This window comes from Peromyscus californicus, unplaced genomic scaffold, assembly GCF_007827085.1.
Source record: "Peromyscus californicus insignis strain IS unplaced genomic scaffold, ASM782708v3 Scaffold_13__1_contigs__length_99412109, whole genome shotgun sequence".
Lineage (NCBI taxonomy): Eukaryota > Metazoa > Chordata > Mammalia > Rodentia > Cricetidae > Peromyscus > Peromyscus californicus.
The window spans coordinates 79866026-79883515 of NW_026294424.1; the positions used below are offsets into that span (position 1 = coordinate 79866026).

Sequence of the window (17490 nt, forward strand, 5' to 3'; positions counted from 1 at the left end):
GCTTACAGTTCAGGGGTTTAGCCCATTATTGTCATGGTGGGCAGCAGGGTGGTGCTTAGGCAGACCTGCGGCTAGAGAAGGAGCTGTGAATTCTACATCTGAATTGGCAGTCAGCAGGAAGAGCCAAGTGAGCCACTAGGACTAGCTAGAGTTTCTGAAACCTCAAAGCCCACCCCTCAGTGACACACTTTCTGCAACAAAGCCATCCCTACTCTAACAAAGCCACAAGTCCTAATCCTTTCAAATAATGCCAGTCCCTAGGAGCCTATAGGGGTCATTTTTATTCAAACCATGACAAAGTATAAATCTTTTGACATCTTGTTTGGGAAAAATAAAAACTACATAGTTCTGCAACTGTGTAGCTAACACATGCTGAGTATTTGCAAAACAATATGGATCCTATGTGTGACTTTTTGAAGGCCCTTATGTCCGTCATTAACTTATGAACTGGAATTAAGCCTGATAAATTATGGCAGTGTAACATGGGACTTAGAGCAGTTCTTTAAAGATTCGCTTATTTTTATTAAATGTGTGTGATTGTTTTTGCCTGCATGTGTGTATGTATATCACGTGTATGCAATGCCTGAAGGAGTCAGAAGAGGGCACCAGATACTTTGAAGTTACTGATGGTTGTGAGCCACCTGTGGGTGTTGGAAATAAAACTCAGATACTCTACAGGAACAAAAAGTACTCTTAACCCGGGAGCCACTTCTCCAGCACCGCAGAAATATTTTTTAAGAGGCACTAATATAGTTTGATCTTTAATTTTTCCTAGTTTCTTGCACTGTGACCAAAAATATTTCTAACATATAGTCGTGTATTAAAACTCTGTAAATAGTGTGATTTGACTGGTCAAGGAGAGAAAAGCTGTCTCGTCACAGGATGAAGGACCCTGCCATCACAGCATCTCTTGCTGGGATGCACTGGGGGAGGTCTGTGTGTCTGTCCTCCCCACTTCAGCTACTCCCTTTTCTTCTTCTTTCCAGCTTTAGCAAACTTCTGGCAACAAAAGAGGCAACACTTCATGATGATGAGCATCACAGTCAGCACACAGGCCAGCAGGAATGCAAGCACATCCAGAGAGTGGTACTGGAACCAGGTGAGGTCATGTGCTGCCACACGAAGGTGCTTGGCTCCTTTGTGGCGCATGACGTACTCAATCCAGAAGACGGCTCTGTCCAGGGGCTTCACTGGCTGATCGTGGTGGATTCTTGATAGCCTCATGGCATTCTCCTTATAGCTAAAGATACCAATATGGAAAACCAATTAGTTTACTTAAGTGCATGAAGCCTATGGAAGGTTCAGGGAAAGCATCACGAGACTCAGTACATTCCTGAGATTAGCCGTAGATATAGTGTGCTTTTTTGGGGGGGACATGTTTGAAAGTTTGCCTCAAGGTTGGCATTTTCTGAAAAATTCTTTCCAAAACTGAAATGGGAAATCATTTGGGGAAGTAAATCTTTCCAGCAGAGGAAAATTAGTAAGCTGTTTCAAACACTGCAAGGTAGGTGGTTCAACCCAGTCTGAAGATGATATATTGATACTTTTGTGAAAAAACTGTGCCAAAATTCTTTGTAAACTCAATAGAAATGCTATGAATGATTAAAAATGGGTAAATGGCAGGAAAGGGACATACTTTACAAAAGATGACATAAGGGCTGAGATGCAGCTCATTGTTTGCTTGTCTAGAATGTTCCAGGGTCTGAATTCAACCCCTAGTACTTCTAACAGCAGCAGAAGCACAGGAATGACAAGGATGCAGAGGATGTGGTACTTGTCAATTATTTTTTACCCTTCCACATTCTAAGTGTGTCTCTATGGGACCCTGAGGGTGTGACGTGTACCATGCAGCATGTGTGGAGGGCAGAGGAAAACTTGTGGGAGTCAGTTCTCTGCTCTTAAAATGTAGCTTCTGGGAATTGAAAGTCAGGCTGACAGGCTGGTCAATGGCAGGAGGATGAGTATTACTAACAGAAGTGAATGCTGGAGTCTAATTCAGTACAGTAGCTACTAAAAGAGCATGGATTTCCTGAACAGTTATTCTGGGTTCTAGCTGTTTTGCTATTAGGAATCTTTTTAAAGAAATAGTAAACAAGTTATCAAAAAGATCCCTTAAGGTCCATGTTTTTTTTTTTTTTTTTTTTTTTTTTTTTTTTTTTTTTTTTCGAGACAGGGTTTCTCTGTGTAGCTTTGCGCCTTTTCCTGGAACTCACTTGGTAGCCCAGGCTGGCCTCGAACTCACAGAGATCCGCCTGGCTCTGCCTCCCGAGTGCTGGGATTAAAGGCGTGTGCCACCACCGCCCGGCCAAGGTCCATGTTTTTTGCAGCCCTGGTCATGAGAGTTAGGAAGTGGAATTATGGGATGATAGAGAAATAAAATGTGGTATGAAAACATAGTTGAATATTATTCAACAATTATAAAGAAGGAAATCTTGTCTTTATAATAATAAGGATGAAATCACAGGATATTATACTAAGTCATACAAACTAGGCCCTAAATGAAAACACTGTACAACCACCACTGTGTGGAAACTGCAGAGCTGATTTCATAGAAGGAGAGAGTATAACAGTGGTAACCGGAGTCTAGGAATGGAGAGAGTGAGTGGGGATAGAGAGACATCAGCTAACACATGCATCCTGCCACTGGCTAGCAGGACAGCACTCTGTAGTGAGTCAGTGACTGAATTACAAGTTACATGTCTTCCTGTAACTTGTGGAATGTGGAAGAGGGGACTTTCCACACTGACAAAAATAAAATTATAAATGTCTAGGAGATGGAAATGGTAAGTCATTTATTTGGTCATTACATATTATACATATATATCTACACACATGTGTTAATATATGCATAATTATTCTGCTTTGGTCAGTGAGTAAGAATTATTTAAACAAAGAATAAGAGTTTCAGAAATTTTAGTCATTGATTTGAAATATTTTAAATTTAGCTTCAATATCCCATTTGTTTTTTTGATCATCTTTGGAGACATTGTGTCCTTTCAATCATCAAATTATTCTAAACTAACTCCTTGTACAGCAAATCAGCAGGGATAGTTTGCAGTCTTGATTGACAGAATAAGTTTTATATTGTTGTTGTTTTCAAACTTAGACTAAAGATCAGATGAATCCTACTGTGACCTTGGAGAGAACCTATCTGGACCAGTACCATCTTGAACAAAATCACTGTACTCACGAAGGGTCATCAGTGACTGTCTTCAGTGCATCGACCAGATCTGTACTGGACATTGTGAGAAAGTCCAGTCTAACCCCTGCTCCTTTGGTCTTCATACGAACAACATTATCAAACTGGTCTCCAAACAAAGGAATGCCAACCACAGGGATCCCGTGGTAGATCGCCTCATAGATACCATTAGTGCCACCATGAGTTATAAAAGCTCTGGTTTTAGGGTGACCTAGGAAGAGGAGAAATTAAAGGCAAGTATTAATCATAAGTCTGAGATAGAAAATGAGAGGCAGGGGGAAAAGGCACAGAAAGGGTAAATATTCTCTAGATATCATTATCATAACTTCAGGATGGCGTTGAATTCCTCCATGTCTTATAGCAAGGAACAGTGCAAGTCCCCAGAGATTAAGTGAATGCCACATAGAGGAGGTGCAGTGTGAAAACAGAATGGTTTTGTACAATGGACAAAAAGGGCAGCAAATAGCATGTGAAAGCACAGTCTGTGGTTCAGGAGAGTGTGTTCTCTTAAAGCAACAGTGAAGCCACTGCTCTGGATGGGTTGGCTTCACACAGGAGGGGTTGGGTGCTCACTGTGATGGAATAAGACTGAGGACATTTCATCACGGGGGTACCATCTCATGTTGTGGGATCTTTGGAGGAGCATAGTAAATGAAGAGTCATTAATGAAAGAATACCATTCCCACTGGCATATACAATTGCCCTACAGTAGGGGAAATGGTGGATGTAAGTTATAGACATAGGAGGTGGACAGAAAGAAGAAGTGACTTCATGTGTCTGAATGGTAAATACAGCAGAGATAAAATAGATTCTCCCATCTCAAATGTTACTGGAAGAAAATTCCCATTAGTTCTTGTATGCATTCTCCCCAGGACTAGATCACAGCTGTCATAAATGCATTAGTGTTGAGCAGCCATTCCTCATGTCTCAGGTGTTTCCTGATGCTTACCGAGAAGGTCATTCTGGGGGATCCATTTGTAGAGCCTAGTGTTGGAGCCTAAGGTGTCTGGCTTCTTGCCTTCAAATCGCCAAAGAACCTGTTAAGATGAAGCTAGCCTCTTATTACTCTGATCAAATGTCAAGTTACCCCTGCTACTTACTCCTGGATAGATTAAGAATCAATGGTGATAAATTCCCAATGTCAAAGAGCCAGTAGGTGAGGATGGATGATGGGAACCATGAAGAACTACTACAGCAAGGATGCAACACTCTTCACTCTCCTGCATTTATTCTCATGTTTATCCAGGTGTCAGCATGCCACCTTAACATTTAACCAACTGCAACTTAGACAAAGGCAGGTCCAGCAATGTCAAGCAAGAGGTAAGAAATGTGTGAATGTTAATTCCAGTTCAACAATCCGTCAATGTTACTAATATATATCTGGTTTTGTTTTTCCAATATATATTTATAGCAGTTTATTTCCATATATATAAAATTTGTCCGTGGTATTTGATTTAGTTCACTTATAATTACTTTTTTTTCATAGGTATTTTATTAGATTAGGTTCTTGTAGTGTGATACATGGTCACTTCAAGAGCAAGTTCCCAAGTTCTCCTGGTTTTAGAATTAACAGGCTTAGTCCCCCAGCTGAAACTGAGGCTAGTAAATCCTGTCTTACCTACTTTTTTCGAATAACAACATAAATATACCATGCATAGGTCCATTTTAAAATGGGGGTGATCACTTTTGGCCAAGATTACAAAGGAATATGACATTACAACCTCAATTCCAATTTTTAAACTTATATTTTTCTTTTACTTAAAACAGATTTTTTTCGTGCAACATATTCTTGCTTGTGGTTTCTTCACCCATAACCCCTATCCCAGATCTTCATGTTTCCTCCTATCTAAATCCATACTTTTTCTTTCTGTCTGTTCTTAGGAAAGAAACAATCATCTCAAACAATGGTTCTCAATCCGTGGGTATTGACCCCTTTGGGGATTGAATGATCTTTTTATAGATGTTGCCTAAGACCATCAGAAATATCAGATATTTATACTATTTAATCATAACAGTAGCAAATTTATAGTTATAGAGGAGCAGCAAAAATAATGTTATGGTTGGGGGTCACCACCTCATGAGGAAATATATATATTAAAGCATTAGGAAAGTTTAGGACCACTGATTAAAAAAAAAGATAAAAGAAAAGTGAACAACCCAGAATAGCAGAGATCCCATTTTTAAAATGAGAGTTTACTTTCATTTATGTGTAAGTTAGTGCATTTGCATGTATGTGTGTCTGCCTGTGTGTGTGAGTGTGTGTATTTCTGTGTGTGTGTTTCTGTGTCTCTCTGTGTGTATTCATGTGCATGGGAAGTGTGTGTGTGTGTGTGTGTGTGTGTGTGTGTGTGTGTGTGTGTGTGTGTGTTAGTGTTCATATGTATGGGAAGTGTGTGTGTTCATATGTATGGGAACTATGTCTGCCTCTGATGTGTGTGTGTGTATGTGTATGTGAATGTGCGTGTGTGTCTGTGTCTGTATCTGTGTCTCTGAGTGTGTGTTCATGTGTATGGGAAGTATGTATGGGTGTCATCTGAGCCCTGAAGTGTGCTTTGGATCTCACCTGATGGATTTATAGGCAACTTTGAACTGCCAGACATAGGAGCTCAGAACTAAGTTAGATCCTCTGGGTGAGGAAAACATGCTCTTCAAGGATGTTCCTCCTCTCCCATCACTGCCCATGTTGAGTGCCTGCTTATCGCTACTGGGCCAGTGCACTTACTTCTTAAAATTTAATAGCAGTCTGATTACACTGTAATGTGTGTACTCCCCAGTTTTCCTCCAAGGTAATGGAGGAAGTGACAAGGCAGACTCTATGTATGTGCCTATGATACCTTCCGAACACTAAGTTCACAAACTCTTGTTAACTGTTTTTCTTTCTGAACACGATGTTAATAACAAAGTTATTAATCAAAAACACCATCTACTATTTGGCATCTGTCCCCTGTCTTTCTGTGTCACAGGTGACTTCAGACATCAGCTAGAGCTCTCAGGACAGCTTCAGTTTCACACAGGAGGTTTCTGCCATCACACCTGAACAGAATGTGACCATCTTAGTGGGAATCAACACTGAGGCACTGTATCTCACCTTCTGTGGAATCTGGGCAAGACCCGCTGCAATCACATTGGCCCTTTCTTCTGTTAGGGTACCCACCATGGATCCCAGGGAAAACACCACAACACCATGTTCTCCAGAAGACTGGACAAAGTCTTCTATTTCCTGTTAATGAAATACCAGCTCATCACAAACAGCAGCAACACAAAATAATGAGCATAGAAACTGACACCAACATCCATAGGAAGAAACTGAGCAGCATTAGAAATGATTAGAGTAGTGGGTTCTTAAAAACTATTCACATCCACATATAAGATGTATAGTTGTAGCCAACTATAAGGTTACAGTTCTCTGTGTTAGATTTATGTACTTCTTCATACAAATAGCCCTGACTTATTTTCATCTTGAAAAACAAGATTTGTAGCATTAATTCTGAATTCCTCTTTCTCCTTCCCAGTCCCTAGTTGCTGTACCTTCCCTTGATGCTTCAAGGATTTTGAATAGTCTATGTCGTACATGTGATGACCACTATGATATTTTTTGTAATATTTTACTTGATGTGATTTCATTATGGTTCTTGCCTGGATTTAAAGGCTTAGTTATAGGTCTCTGTATTGATATACCCTCTATTGTTTACCAAAACTCTATTATAAATTGCTGACTAGGTTTCTGCTACTTCTATAATTGTCCTTCCACAGAAACCTGCTTGAGGTCCTTCAATCACTTGTTATATGCATGCCCAGGAGTGGAATCCATGGTACATAAATCTATTTTTCATTCATAGAAAACTCCATTTTCTTTTCAGTAGTGGTTGTTTTTAAGTAGAGCTTAGTCAGTTTTGTTGGAAAGACATTGCCTGTTTGAGATCACTTTCTTTTACTGTATATACATGTGCAAGAGTATGTGTATATGTATGTATGAATGCATAAATATGTGTTTGCTGGCAGGAAGGTGTGTATGCTTGTCTGTTTCACTAAAAATGCAGAGAAAGCAATTGTATACTTTTGAAAATGTTTTTCTTGGCTAAACTGTGGTGGTTTGAATGAAAATGGCCCCCATTGGAAGTGGTACTATTAGTGGGTGTGGCCTTGTTGGAGTAGGTGTGACCTTGTTGGAGGAAGTGTATCAGTGTAGGTGGGGTTTGAGGTTTCAGATGCTCAAGCCAGGCTGAGTGCCACTGTCTCTTCCTGATGCCAGATGTAGAACTCTCAGCTCTTTCTCTAGCACTTTGTCTGCCTGAATGGTGCCATGATTCCTGCCATGATGATAATGGTCTAACCTTCTGAACTGTAGGCCAGTCTCAATTAAATGCTTTCCTTTATAAGAGTTGCCATGGTCATGGTTTCTATTCACAGCAATAGAAACACTAAGACAAAAATTATATCATTCTTATTTTAGATCATTTTGTTTAGGACTTGGCTTTTGGTTTATCTCTGCATTTAGTGTTTGTACATTTTTTGCATCCTCAATTTTTAGCAATATTTTATTTATTATTAGAGAATTTCATTTAAAGTATTTTAACAAAAACACCCCCCTATGAGAATTCTTCCTTTTGCCATCCCATTCTTTTCCTCTCAACTTTGAGAACTTTTCTATTTTTCTCTCATCTTTCTCAATTGAGTCTAGTTTGTGGTGCCCATCTAGTCTGGGGGTAGGGCCTCCCTTGGTTTGTGGACAACCTGCCATGCATCACATTATTAAAGAGAACTGACTCTCCCTTTCCCAGCAGCTATGAAATACCAAGAGCTCCACAGCTAGTCATAGGATTTCATGAACACTCAAGTTTCAGAAGCCATACTCTACACAGTTGTTCTCCACTTGTGGATTATAGCCCTTTTGGCAAACCATATGTCCAAAATTATTTACATTATGGTTTATAAACAGAAGCAAAATTATAGTTATGAAGTAGCAACAAAAATGATTTTATGGTTAGGGGTCTCCAGAACATGAGGAACTGTATTAAAGAGTTGCAGCATTAGGAAGTATGAGAACCCCTGCTCTAAGAGAATCTTATTGAATTAATGTTACCCAAATGCTGACATTGGTCCTGATTATCCTTCATGTATTTTTCACTTCCTGCATAGTTCTTTTCATTCCATAACTTCTTGTTCAAATGGTCAGCCCTGAAAACATACATACAGACTAAGCAGGTTGTATTTATGTATTTACATATGTGAGCACACACTGATATGTAAATAACAACATTTAATGAAAGAAGAGGCTATGAATTTTTAAGAGCAAAGAGGAAATATGGAAAGAAGGAAAGGAAAGGGAGAAGTGATGTAATTATAGTCTAAAAAATTAAAAGGAATAATAAAAATGCTCAATTGAGAAAAGTATATGAACAAAAATAAGATTTTCTCATACTCTCCATGCAATACTATGTCTGATTTTTTTAAAAAAATGTATGGTTTTAGTGTAGGTATGTCATTCAGTGATCGACTGTGAGCTTAGGGTGCACAAGACCCTGGGTTTAACTCCAACAAACACACATTGCAATTAATTTATTTTTTATTCTATTCATGTAATACACACACACACACAAAACCACAACAGGATATATATGTTTAGGAAACAAATCCTGTTATCTAAATCTTCAGTCCTAAGAGATAGCACAATGTCAAATTTACTTCTCCCCCTTACATTTTCTAAGTAAATTTATGTTATACTTGACAAGATCAGTTAAGCATTCTTTGATACAATAATTGTAATATATGTATATAGTATACATTTAAAACTAATACTTGATTGTTTAAATTCGTTTTATTGTTTCTTTAATCAAAACTGTTATGAATAATAATTACCTATGCTTACTTTTCTATGTACAGTTTCTGATAAGTCTATTGTGAAACAAATGCCAATGATTTTTTTAATTGATACTCATTAAATCAAGGTAAATAGTACATTCACCCAACTGCATATTACTCAGAATTTTAGTTTGAGAATGCTACAAATCCTGTCTCTTAGCTATTCTGGAATATACAAAGTGTTTTTTTTGTTGTTGTTTGTTTGTTTTGTTTTTCCAGACAGGGTTTCTCTGTGTAACCTTGGCTGTCCTGGAACTCACACTATAGACCATGCTGGTCACAAACTCACAGAGATCCACCGACCTCTGTCTCCCAAGTGCTAGCATTAAAGGTGTGTGCCAGTACCACTGAGCTTTCAAAACATTTTAAAATGTGCATTTTAATGATTTTCATTAGTATAATTTAATGACTTCATTACATTTATTTATTATGTGTATGACATCTGAAGAAAATTGTGGGACTTACCTTATTCCTTTCACCATTTGATTCCCAGGATTTAACTCAGATTCAAAGGCTTTGTTGCCAATGCCTTTAAGCCCCAAGCACCTAGCAGGCCTGCATTTTGTATCCTTGAAGTATTTTGTCAAATCTATTCTTTCAAATGCGCAGAAAATTTAGTTGTAGCTGGAGTTATCTCCTGTTCCACCCAGGCCCGCAGCCATTCAGACCCAAATAAACACACAGAGACTCACGTTACTTATAAACTGTTTGGCCATGGTAGACTCCTTGCTATCCAGTTCTTTTATCTTAAATTAACCCATTTATATCAATCTATAAGTTGCCCCGTGGATTGTGACTTACTGGTACTTTCACATCATGCTTCCTCTGTGTCTGGCTGGCAACCTCTGACTCAGCCTCCCTATTCCCAGAATTCTCTTCTCTGCTTATCCCACCTATACTATACTTCCTACCTGGCTACTGGACAATCAGCATTTTATTTAGCAATCAATCAGAGCAATACATTCACAGCATCCCCAGCATTTTAGCATCTAATGAGAAGAGGCGAGTGCTTTGGAGAAATAATTTCCATCCCAAAAGTATCAAAAGAGTTGAAAATATTAAGACTGAAAACTATTTCCTATAATTTCAATACAAATTATATTATTCCTAATTATCATGAGTAAACTGCATTTTTACCTCTGCTTCCTTCCTTCTTTATTCCTTTCTCTTGCACTGTGCATGTGGGGCCAGCTCTCTGCTACTGAGCTGACAGCCTCAACACACCCTGTAAGTCCTCAGTCTACCTCCCTCCCACCTCTCCTGCTGATCTTGCCATCCCTTAATGTAAAGACAGAGTTGTTTGTAACAATGCTGACCTGCACAGAACTTATGAATCATCCCTCAACTTTTGGATTTCTCAATTACATCTTAACTAACTTTAAAAAACAGACACGTAGTCTTTGGGGTAAGATCAGACTGTATGTTGCTGTCATTACACAACTATAAAAGGGGTCTCCAGAGACATTTCAACTAGAGCAGAAAAACTTTCACTTTTCGCGCATCATGAAGTGTTACATTAAAATCACAATGCCTTCCTCTGTACCTTCAGAGGGATATCAAGCTATGGCTTACAGAATTCATTTGCAGTCATTAACTAAGGGCAGGCTTTAGTGACCAGATAGAGCTGAGTTTTCCTCACTACAGAGCTGTTTCCCTACCTATGCTCCATCTCTGCTCTTTACTTTTACTGCCAGGCAACTTGGCCTTTCCTCACTGTAACATTTCCATAGTTCTGTCACTTGTTCACAGTTTGTCTTCAAGGCAGAATTGCTGGTGTTTGTGGGTGAGCCTGTGCACACTTTGTTTCCCTGTATACTCGGAGCTTTACTGTGAAGTGTCCCTGTAACTTATCTGCATGTTCTGTGTGAATCACTGAGGTTTTCTCTGTGTTGAGTAGGACTCTAACTGTTCCTGTCTTCAGAAGTCCCACAAGGCTCCATAAATGAAGTTCAGACTCTTGTGAGGGGATAGATACACTCATTTCTACTGGCCAGTTTCTTCACCTAAATTCCTGTGACACTCTGAGTTTGACACAAACATTCTGAAGGAATGAAATAGAATCACTCCTGCCAAATATGTAAGGAAAAGAGAGAAGCAAGCAGACAGGAATATATTTACTTCTGGTAGAGGCTTGGCAGGTCTGCAGTGGAGTCCTCCAACAAAATCAAAATTTGGTAAGAGAGGGTGAGGAAATTCCAAATCCCAGTAGGTTCGAATGAGCCATACATCTGCCTTCCCCATCGACTCAATGAGTGTGGTGGGTCTTCCTGAAGAGGAATAAGAACAGGGAAGGTATAACTGGTGACAAATGTCAAGTGAAGATGAGTATGCCAGGGAATATTCTGAAAGCACTTTTGATGACATAGCCAGAGTTGTCTATAATTATATCTCTGGGATATAATATGTTTGTGTGTGTGTGTGTGTGTGTGTGTGTGTGTGTGTGTGTGTGTGTGTGTGTATGTGTGCATGTGTGTGAGACTTGAGAAAAGACAACACATCTGTAACACCTTGGAAATTCATGATTACCAAATATCTAGATATGCCATTGAAGTGTAATCAATTCCATTATCTATGAATCCTGCCTGTCGTGCTCAGGGAATCATTTCCCCTGGTTTTCTTCATCTAGTTTGTTCTGTTTAGTGTTGGGACCTTGATGTGTGCTGCTCTAAGGGAAATGGGAACTTTATGATGTGTTGTTTTGAGATAGTCTGATGGAGCCCAGGGTGGTCCCTATGTCACTATAGAGCCAAAGTTGACCTTGAACTCCGGATCCTCTTTTTTTCTCAACTCAACTGCTAGGATTACAGATGTGTGCTGCCATGCCCAGTGTAAACATTTGTGGGGATTTCAGGATTTCATTTTTAGACAGGGTCTCACTATATAGTCCTGGCTGACCTCAAAGAGAATTTCAATTGTGTGTGAGTTCCTTGTCCTGGTACTGCTCTGAAATTATGACTGAATGTATGTATGAGTATGTTTGCAAATAATAAGTGATAGTAAGTCTTAGAATATGGGAAGAGATGTCTATTCTCTATAATTTTTCCTTAAAAAACATCTAAATCTCTGTAACTAATAATTTCCATGTCCACATTTGAACATTATAGGATTTTAAAAGATATTTACTTATTTGCTTTTGTGTGTGTGTTCAGAGGACATTCGGAGGAAAACATTTTGTTCTTTCACTCCTTACGTCCTGTGAATGGGTCAAGGTCTTCAGGTTTTTGGCAGCATGGGCCTTAACCTGGTAAGCCATTTGCTGGGGCCATTAAAGGTTTAAAGGGGAAGAGTTTTAAACACCCAGTGATTGAACATGGATTCTCTAAAATCTGGCATTCATAAACTTGCTGTGTCCGAGACAGAGATGGTGTATGTCACAACTGTGAAGAAATTCATTATGTAAAGTCAGAAAATATTTCAAATTTTAAATAAAATAACTGATTACCTTAGAAGTGATAAGTTCTCCATGTTGTGTAGATAACTGTGGCAGAAATAATTGTTGATCCTCAAGCTACATGTCTGTCACTCAAGAAGACATTGGATGAGTTTAAAACAATCATTTTGGGGGTCAGCCAGATGCCCCAATGTGTTAAAGCACTGGCTATGCAAGGTGGCAGGCACACTTCCATCCTCAGACTGTGTGTAAAAGTGTAAAGAGAGAATAGACTCCACAAAGTGTCCCCTAAATTCCACAAGTGTACCTTGACACATGGCTTCCCAATCAATGCTCAAATAATAATAATAGTGATGATGATGATGATAAACACCACAGGTAAAACTGTTCTAAAACATGTGATAAAATAGCTAGTAAATGCCTATGTACTTCGTAAGAGAAATCCACAAACATTGCTTGGTGAATGTTTGGCATTCTAACCTGTCCTGTGCAAGTTAAGACAAGGCTTTCCAATTTGCCATTGAAACACAGGGTTTTCTACAATGTTTTCAATTTGGCAGATAATTTCACAGATTTTTCACCCTTTTGCTTATGATTATCTATCCTGTTCTTTCAAGTACATCTTCAATGATGCAGCAAATTTAGAATGCTGTAGCTAAAACAGATCATGCTACTTACCTAATACTTCACTGTAAAGCTGATTCCACCTCTTCTCATTAAATGTTTGAAACCAAAAGTCAAAACAAAGGACATAGATTACATTTTGCACCCTCTCCATGAATGTCATTCGATCACTCAATTCTGACATAGCAGGAGGCACATAGGAAGGAGGCAGTGGGAGTCCTCCACTGTACTTTTCATATGTGGATCCAGGAAAGAAGCGGAGACTGTACACAAGTGGTATCTTGAGAAGCTCAGCCAGCAGATCACCACAGGGTATGAAGGGATCTGCTACCATGACATCAAAGCTTGAATTGTGTAGTTTTGTCATGAGTTCCTTGTTAAAAACCACATCTTTGCAGATTCTCTCAGTAAACTCAGAGTCTAACCAAAAAAGTTCTTGCAACATTAAAAAGTATCTCCAAAATGATTGCTTTGGCAGCTCATAAATGCATTTCCTCATTGAGTCCATAAAAAATTCCTCCAAATCAGTCTTGGGAAAGGATGAAGTGTACGTCTCAAACTCAATAGCAGATGTGTTGTCAACCTCATAAGAAAGGGAAGCTGAGGGTATCAGAACAGTCATTTCATGTCCCTTCTTCCCAAGCTCATCTAGGATTACCTTTAAGTTGAGCCAATGGCTGTATTCCATTGGCCACACCAACACCTTCCCACCACTCCCAGATCCAAAGAAGTCACTGAGCTGGAGCAGGAGCATGGCCACTGTCATTTTCACAGACATCTTGGTTAAGTTCAGAGCTGCCTTTCAAATGGCGATTACTCAGCTCTTGTAGATCTAGACACAGTAATTATCATTTAGTTAAAGTACAACTTGTACCCACCAAAGCAAATACAAGTGGGATAGTCACAGCCTCTTGATGCCAAGTGCAAAAATCAGGAGGCAGATGTGGACATGTGAAATGACTCCTGATTCTCAGTGACCTTAAATGAGTCATTTATCTTTGATATGTTAGAGATTAAAAAAAAATTATTAGAATAGTGAAAATGAGCATTCTGCTGGACTGCTCTAGGGAAGCAAAGACAGGCAGATTTCAGAGTTCAAGGCCAGCCTGATCTACAAAGCGAGGTCCAGGACAGTCAGGGATACACAAAGAAACCCTGTCTTGAAAAAAAATCAAAACCAGGTGGGGAGAGAGAGAGAGAGAGAGAGAGAGAGAGAGAGAGAGAGAGAGAGAGAGAGAGAGAGAGAAGAGAGAGAAGAGAGTTGAGAAAGGAGAGACAGACAGAGACAGAGATATGAAGAGAGAAAGAGAAAATGAACTTTGTCAAAAAGTATACATTGATATAGAACCTGAAATAAAGGCAACACTTCTGTGTCAGATTTTTTTTCTCACTGTTCAGTAACATTTTCCCATATCAAAGTGTATGATGTATTAATTATGTATCACATAACTCCTCAACTTTACATCAATAGTCCAGAGGTTCATAGTATAATCTCTGAATTATAGATCAACTACTATAACAAAGTTTGTAGAAGTACAATAGCCCAGATATATGGACTTGTTTTTACCCTTTCCACTTGACTCAGCCTTTGCCAACTCCTTATCTACTTTCTTAGGTTATTGTTTCCTTATTTTGAGCATATCACATAAGTTGTATTACAGGATGGGTGGTATTTTGAATTTAGATTCAATATTTCTGAAGTGTTTTAGCACTCTCCATGTTATAGTAACCATGTAAATTAGTTCTGTGTAGTCATCAAATCCCATTTTGAGATATGATAAGACCACACTTGTTTATTCATTCCTGAATTTATTGGGATTTTTTTTATTGTTTCCCTACAGTTTGTCACTATAAATGTTGTGGTGGTATTTTACTTGTACTGAAATATGGTTTTAATTGTATGTTAATAAATAAAGTTGCCTGTAGGTCAGAGCAATTAGAGCCATAGAAAGTGCATGGTGGCGGTGGCGCACGCCTTTAAGGACCTGGAGGGCGGTACATACAGGCAGTGACGAGGCAGTCACGTGTTTGGGTTTACAACCAATGAGAAGGCAGAACAGCTAGACTGTATAAAGACATACACACAGGAAGTAGGTCCCCTTTTTTGGAGAGCTCTCTTGGCTGAAGAAGATCGCTGAATCAGGAAGGGTGAGGCTCTTAGCTCTGACCTCTTGGCTTTCTTCTCTGAATCGGCTCTGTGTTTCTTATTTAATAAGACGGTTGGTTACATCTACATTTATCGCCCAACGTGACAAGAATCCATTAAAAACCGCTTAACTTGGCTTGGCGGCAGGTCTGGTTTCCCACCAGGGCGGCCGGCTCCCTAGCCCGGGGCCCAGATCGGCTTTGCCTCAGGCGGGACTAACCTTGAGCTACTTGCTTAAAGCCAGTGCTACAAACAACTCAGGCCTGCCCTGCCAAACAGGGCCCCTGCCTGTAAAGTCAATGCACGTGGTTGGAGCTTAAGGTAGCCAGAGCCAAGGCTTGACTAGGCTCAAGCGGGAACACGTGGCTGGATTCAAGCTCTTAGGCAGAACTTGTGGCTACGGTTCTTGCGTGTTCTCTCTCTCTCTCTCTCTCTCTCTCTCTCTCTCTCTCTCTCTCTCTCTGGATTCACACCTCGGACACTAGTGGCTGTTTTGAAATTCCCTCGGATTGGTACTGTTCTATGAGGACTTGGTAAGTCACTTAACATATCAGATATTTTAAAGGAAACTATTTAAAAGAGAAATTTTTTTCCACATTAAAAAAAATGGGTTTTCTGTGTTCATTAGAAGAAAATTGGGCTTTGTTTGCAATTTTAGGCAGTCTGACAATGGAACAGCTATATGAGAAGATTAATGTTGATCGAATTATGCATTTTATTACTATGCTTATTCTCATTTTACTATTTAAAAAGATAATCAATTTAAGTGCCAGGGTGACAGCTTTAGAAAAACTTGTCAAACCTGTAAAAACTCAGACAGAAGAAACTTAACAGTGAAGTTGCTTCAAGATTGCATCATAGGGTTACAGAAAGAAAGCCTGTTTTCACATAGTCACCCTTAGTTTGTCCAGTAACCGTACAACAGTTGCCTGATCAAATGACTACACAAAATATTTGGGCTCCAATTGAAATGTTAGATTTACGAAGGTTTAAGGAGGCAATAGTATCTTATGGCATGCATTCCCCATATGTAAAGTAAATGTTAAACTCTTGGTCAACATATAATAGGATTGTACCACAGGACTGGCGGGAACTGGCACAAGCTGTTCTTGAACCCAGTCAAAGGCTTCAGTGTCTAACTTGGTTCAAGGATGAAGCTAAAAACATAGAAAAACAGTGGAGGGATAAAGGAATATAAGTCTGCCAGGATCAGCTTATTGGAGAAGGTCAATATGCTTCAACACAAACACAATGTTTATATGATGTCCAAACCCTAATTTTATGTCAAACAGCAGCCTTGAATGCATGGGACAGAGTTGAGGAACCAGGAAAAAAAACTGAGTCATTTACAAAGGTTGTACAAGGCCCAAAAGAATCTTTCACAGATTTTTTACAAAGAATGACTTCAGCAGTAAAGAGAATGGTCCCGGATTCAGAAGCTAGTAAGATAATAATTGAATCTTTGGCCTTTGAGAATGCGAATGTAGCATGCAAAACAATAATCAGGCCATTAAAGGCAAGATCTGCACCTTTGGAAGATTGGATTAGAGACACGGTTAATGTTGAAACTCATGAGCATGATGATACGTGGGTAGGAGAAGCAATTTCAAAAGGTTTGAGGAATGTTAGATGTTTTGGATGTGGAAAGCAAGGACATTTGAAAAGAGACTGTAAACAGGTCATTCCTAGAAACAATGTTTTGCTGTGGGATGTTTTGTATGGCAAATGTGTTGCTAATTAGTCAATAAACAAAACACTGATTGGCCATTGGCTAGGCAGGAAGTGTAGGCGGGACAAGGAGGAGAATAAAGCTGGGAAGTGGAAGGCTGAGTGAGAGAGACACTGCCAGCCGCCATGATGACAAGTCGCATGTGAAGATGCCGGTAAGCCACGAGCCATGTGGCAAGGTATAGATTAATAGAAATAGATTAATTTAAGCTGTAAGAACAGTTAGCAAGAAGCCTGCCATGGCCATACAGTTTGTAACCAATATAAGTCTCTGTGTTTACTTGGTCAGGTCTGAGCGTCTGTGGGACTGGCAGGTGAGAGAGTTTGTCCTGACTGTGGGCCAGGCAGGAAAACTCTACCTACAATGTTTCTTCAAGGAACAATGGCAACAGAATACCCCTTCCTTCTGGAGTATGCAGAAAGTGTGGTAAGGGAAAACACTGGACCAACGAATATAGATCAACAAGGGACAGACAGGGTAATCCTTTGCCTCAGTCTTCGGGAAACTCCCAGAGGGGCCTCATGCAGGCCCCAATAGCA

The 17490-nt window shown here is 39.5% G+C and overlaps 1 protein-coding gene across 2 annotated transcripts; it reads right to left on the bottom strand.

Moving 5' to 3' along the window:
- Nucleotides 1-960: 960 nt before the first annotated feature.
- LOC128108917 (UDP-glucuronosyltransferase 2B31-like) lies at nt 961-13854 on the bottom strand. Of its 2 annotated transcripts, none has more exons than XM_052735920.1 (6): nt 13383-13854; nt 11180-11328; nt 6288-6419; nt 4149-4236; nt 3191-3410; nt 961-1240 (listed from the first exon to the last, which is right to left on the bottom strand). In XM_052735920.1, exons 1-6 carry the CDS (start codon nt 13852-13854, stop codon nt 961-963), a joined length of 1341 nt encoding a protein of 446 aa, XP_052591880.1. The 2 variants fall into 2 exon arrangements, with proteins under 2 accessions (XP_052591880.1, XP_052591879.1); XM_052735919.1 differs by having other exon boundaries at nt 13131-13854.
- Between the last annotated feature and the right edge of the window lie 3636 nt (nt 13855-17490).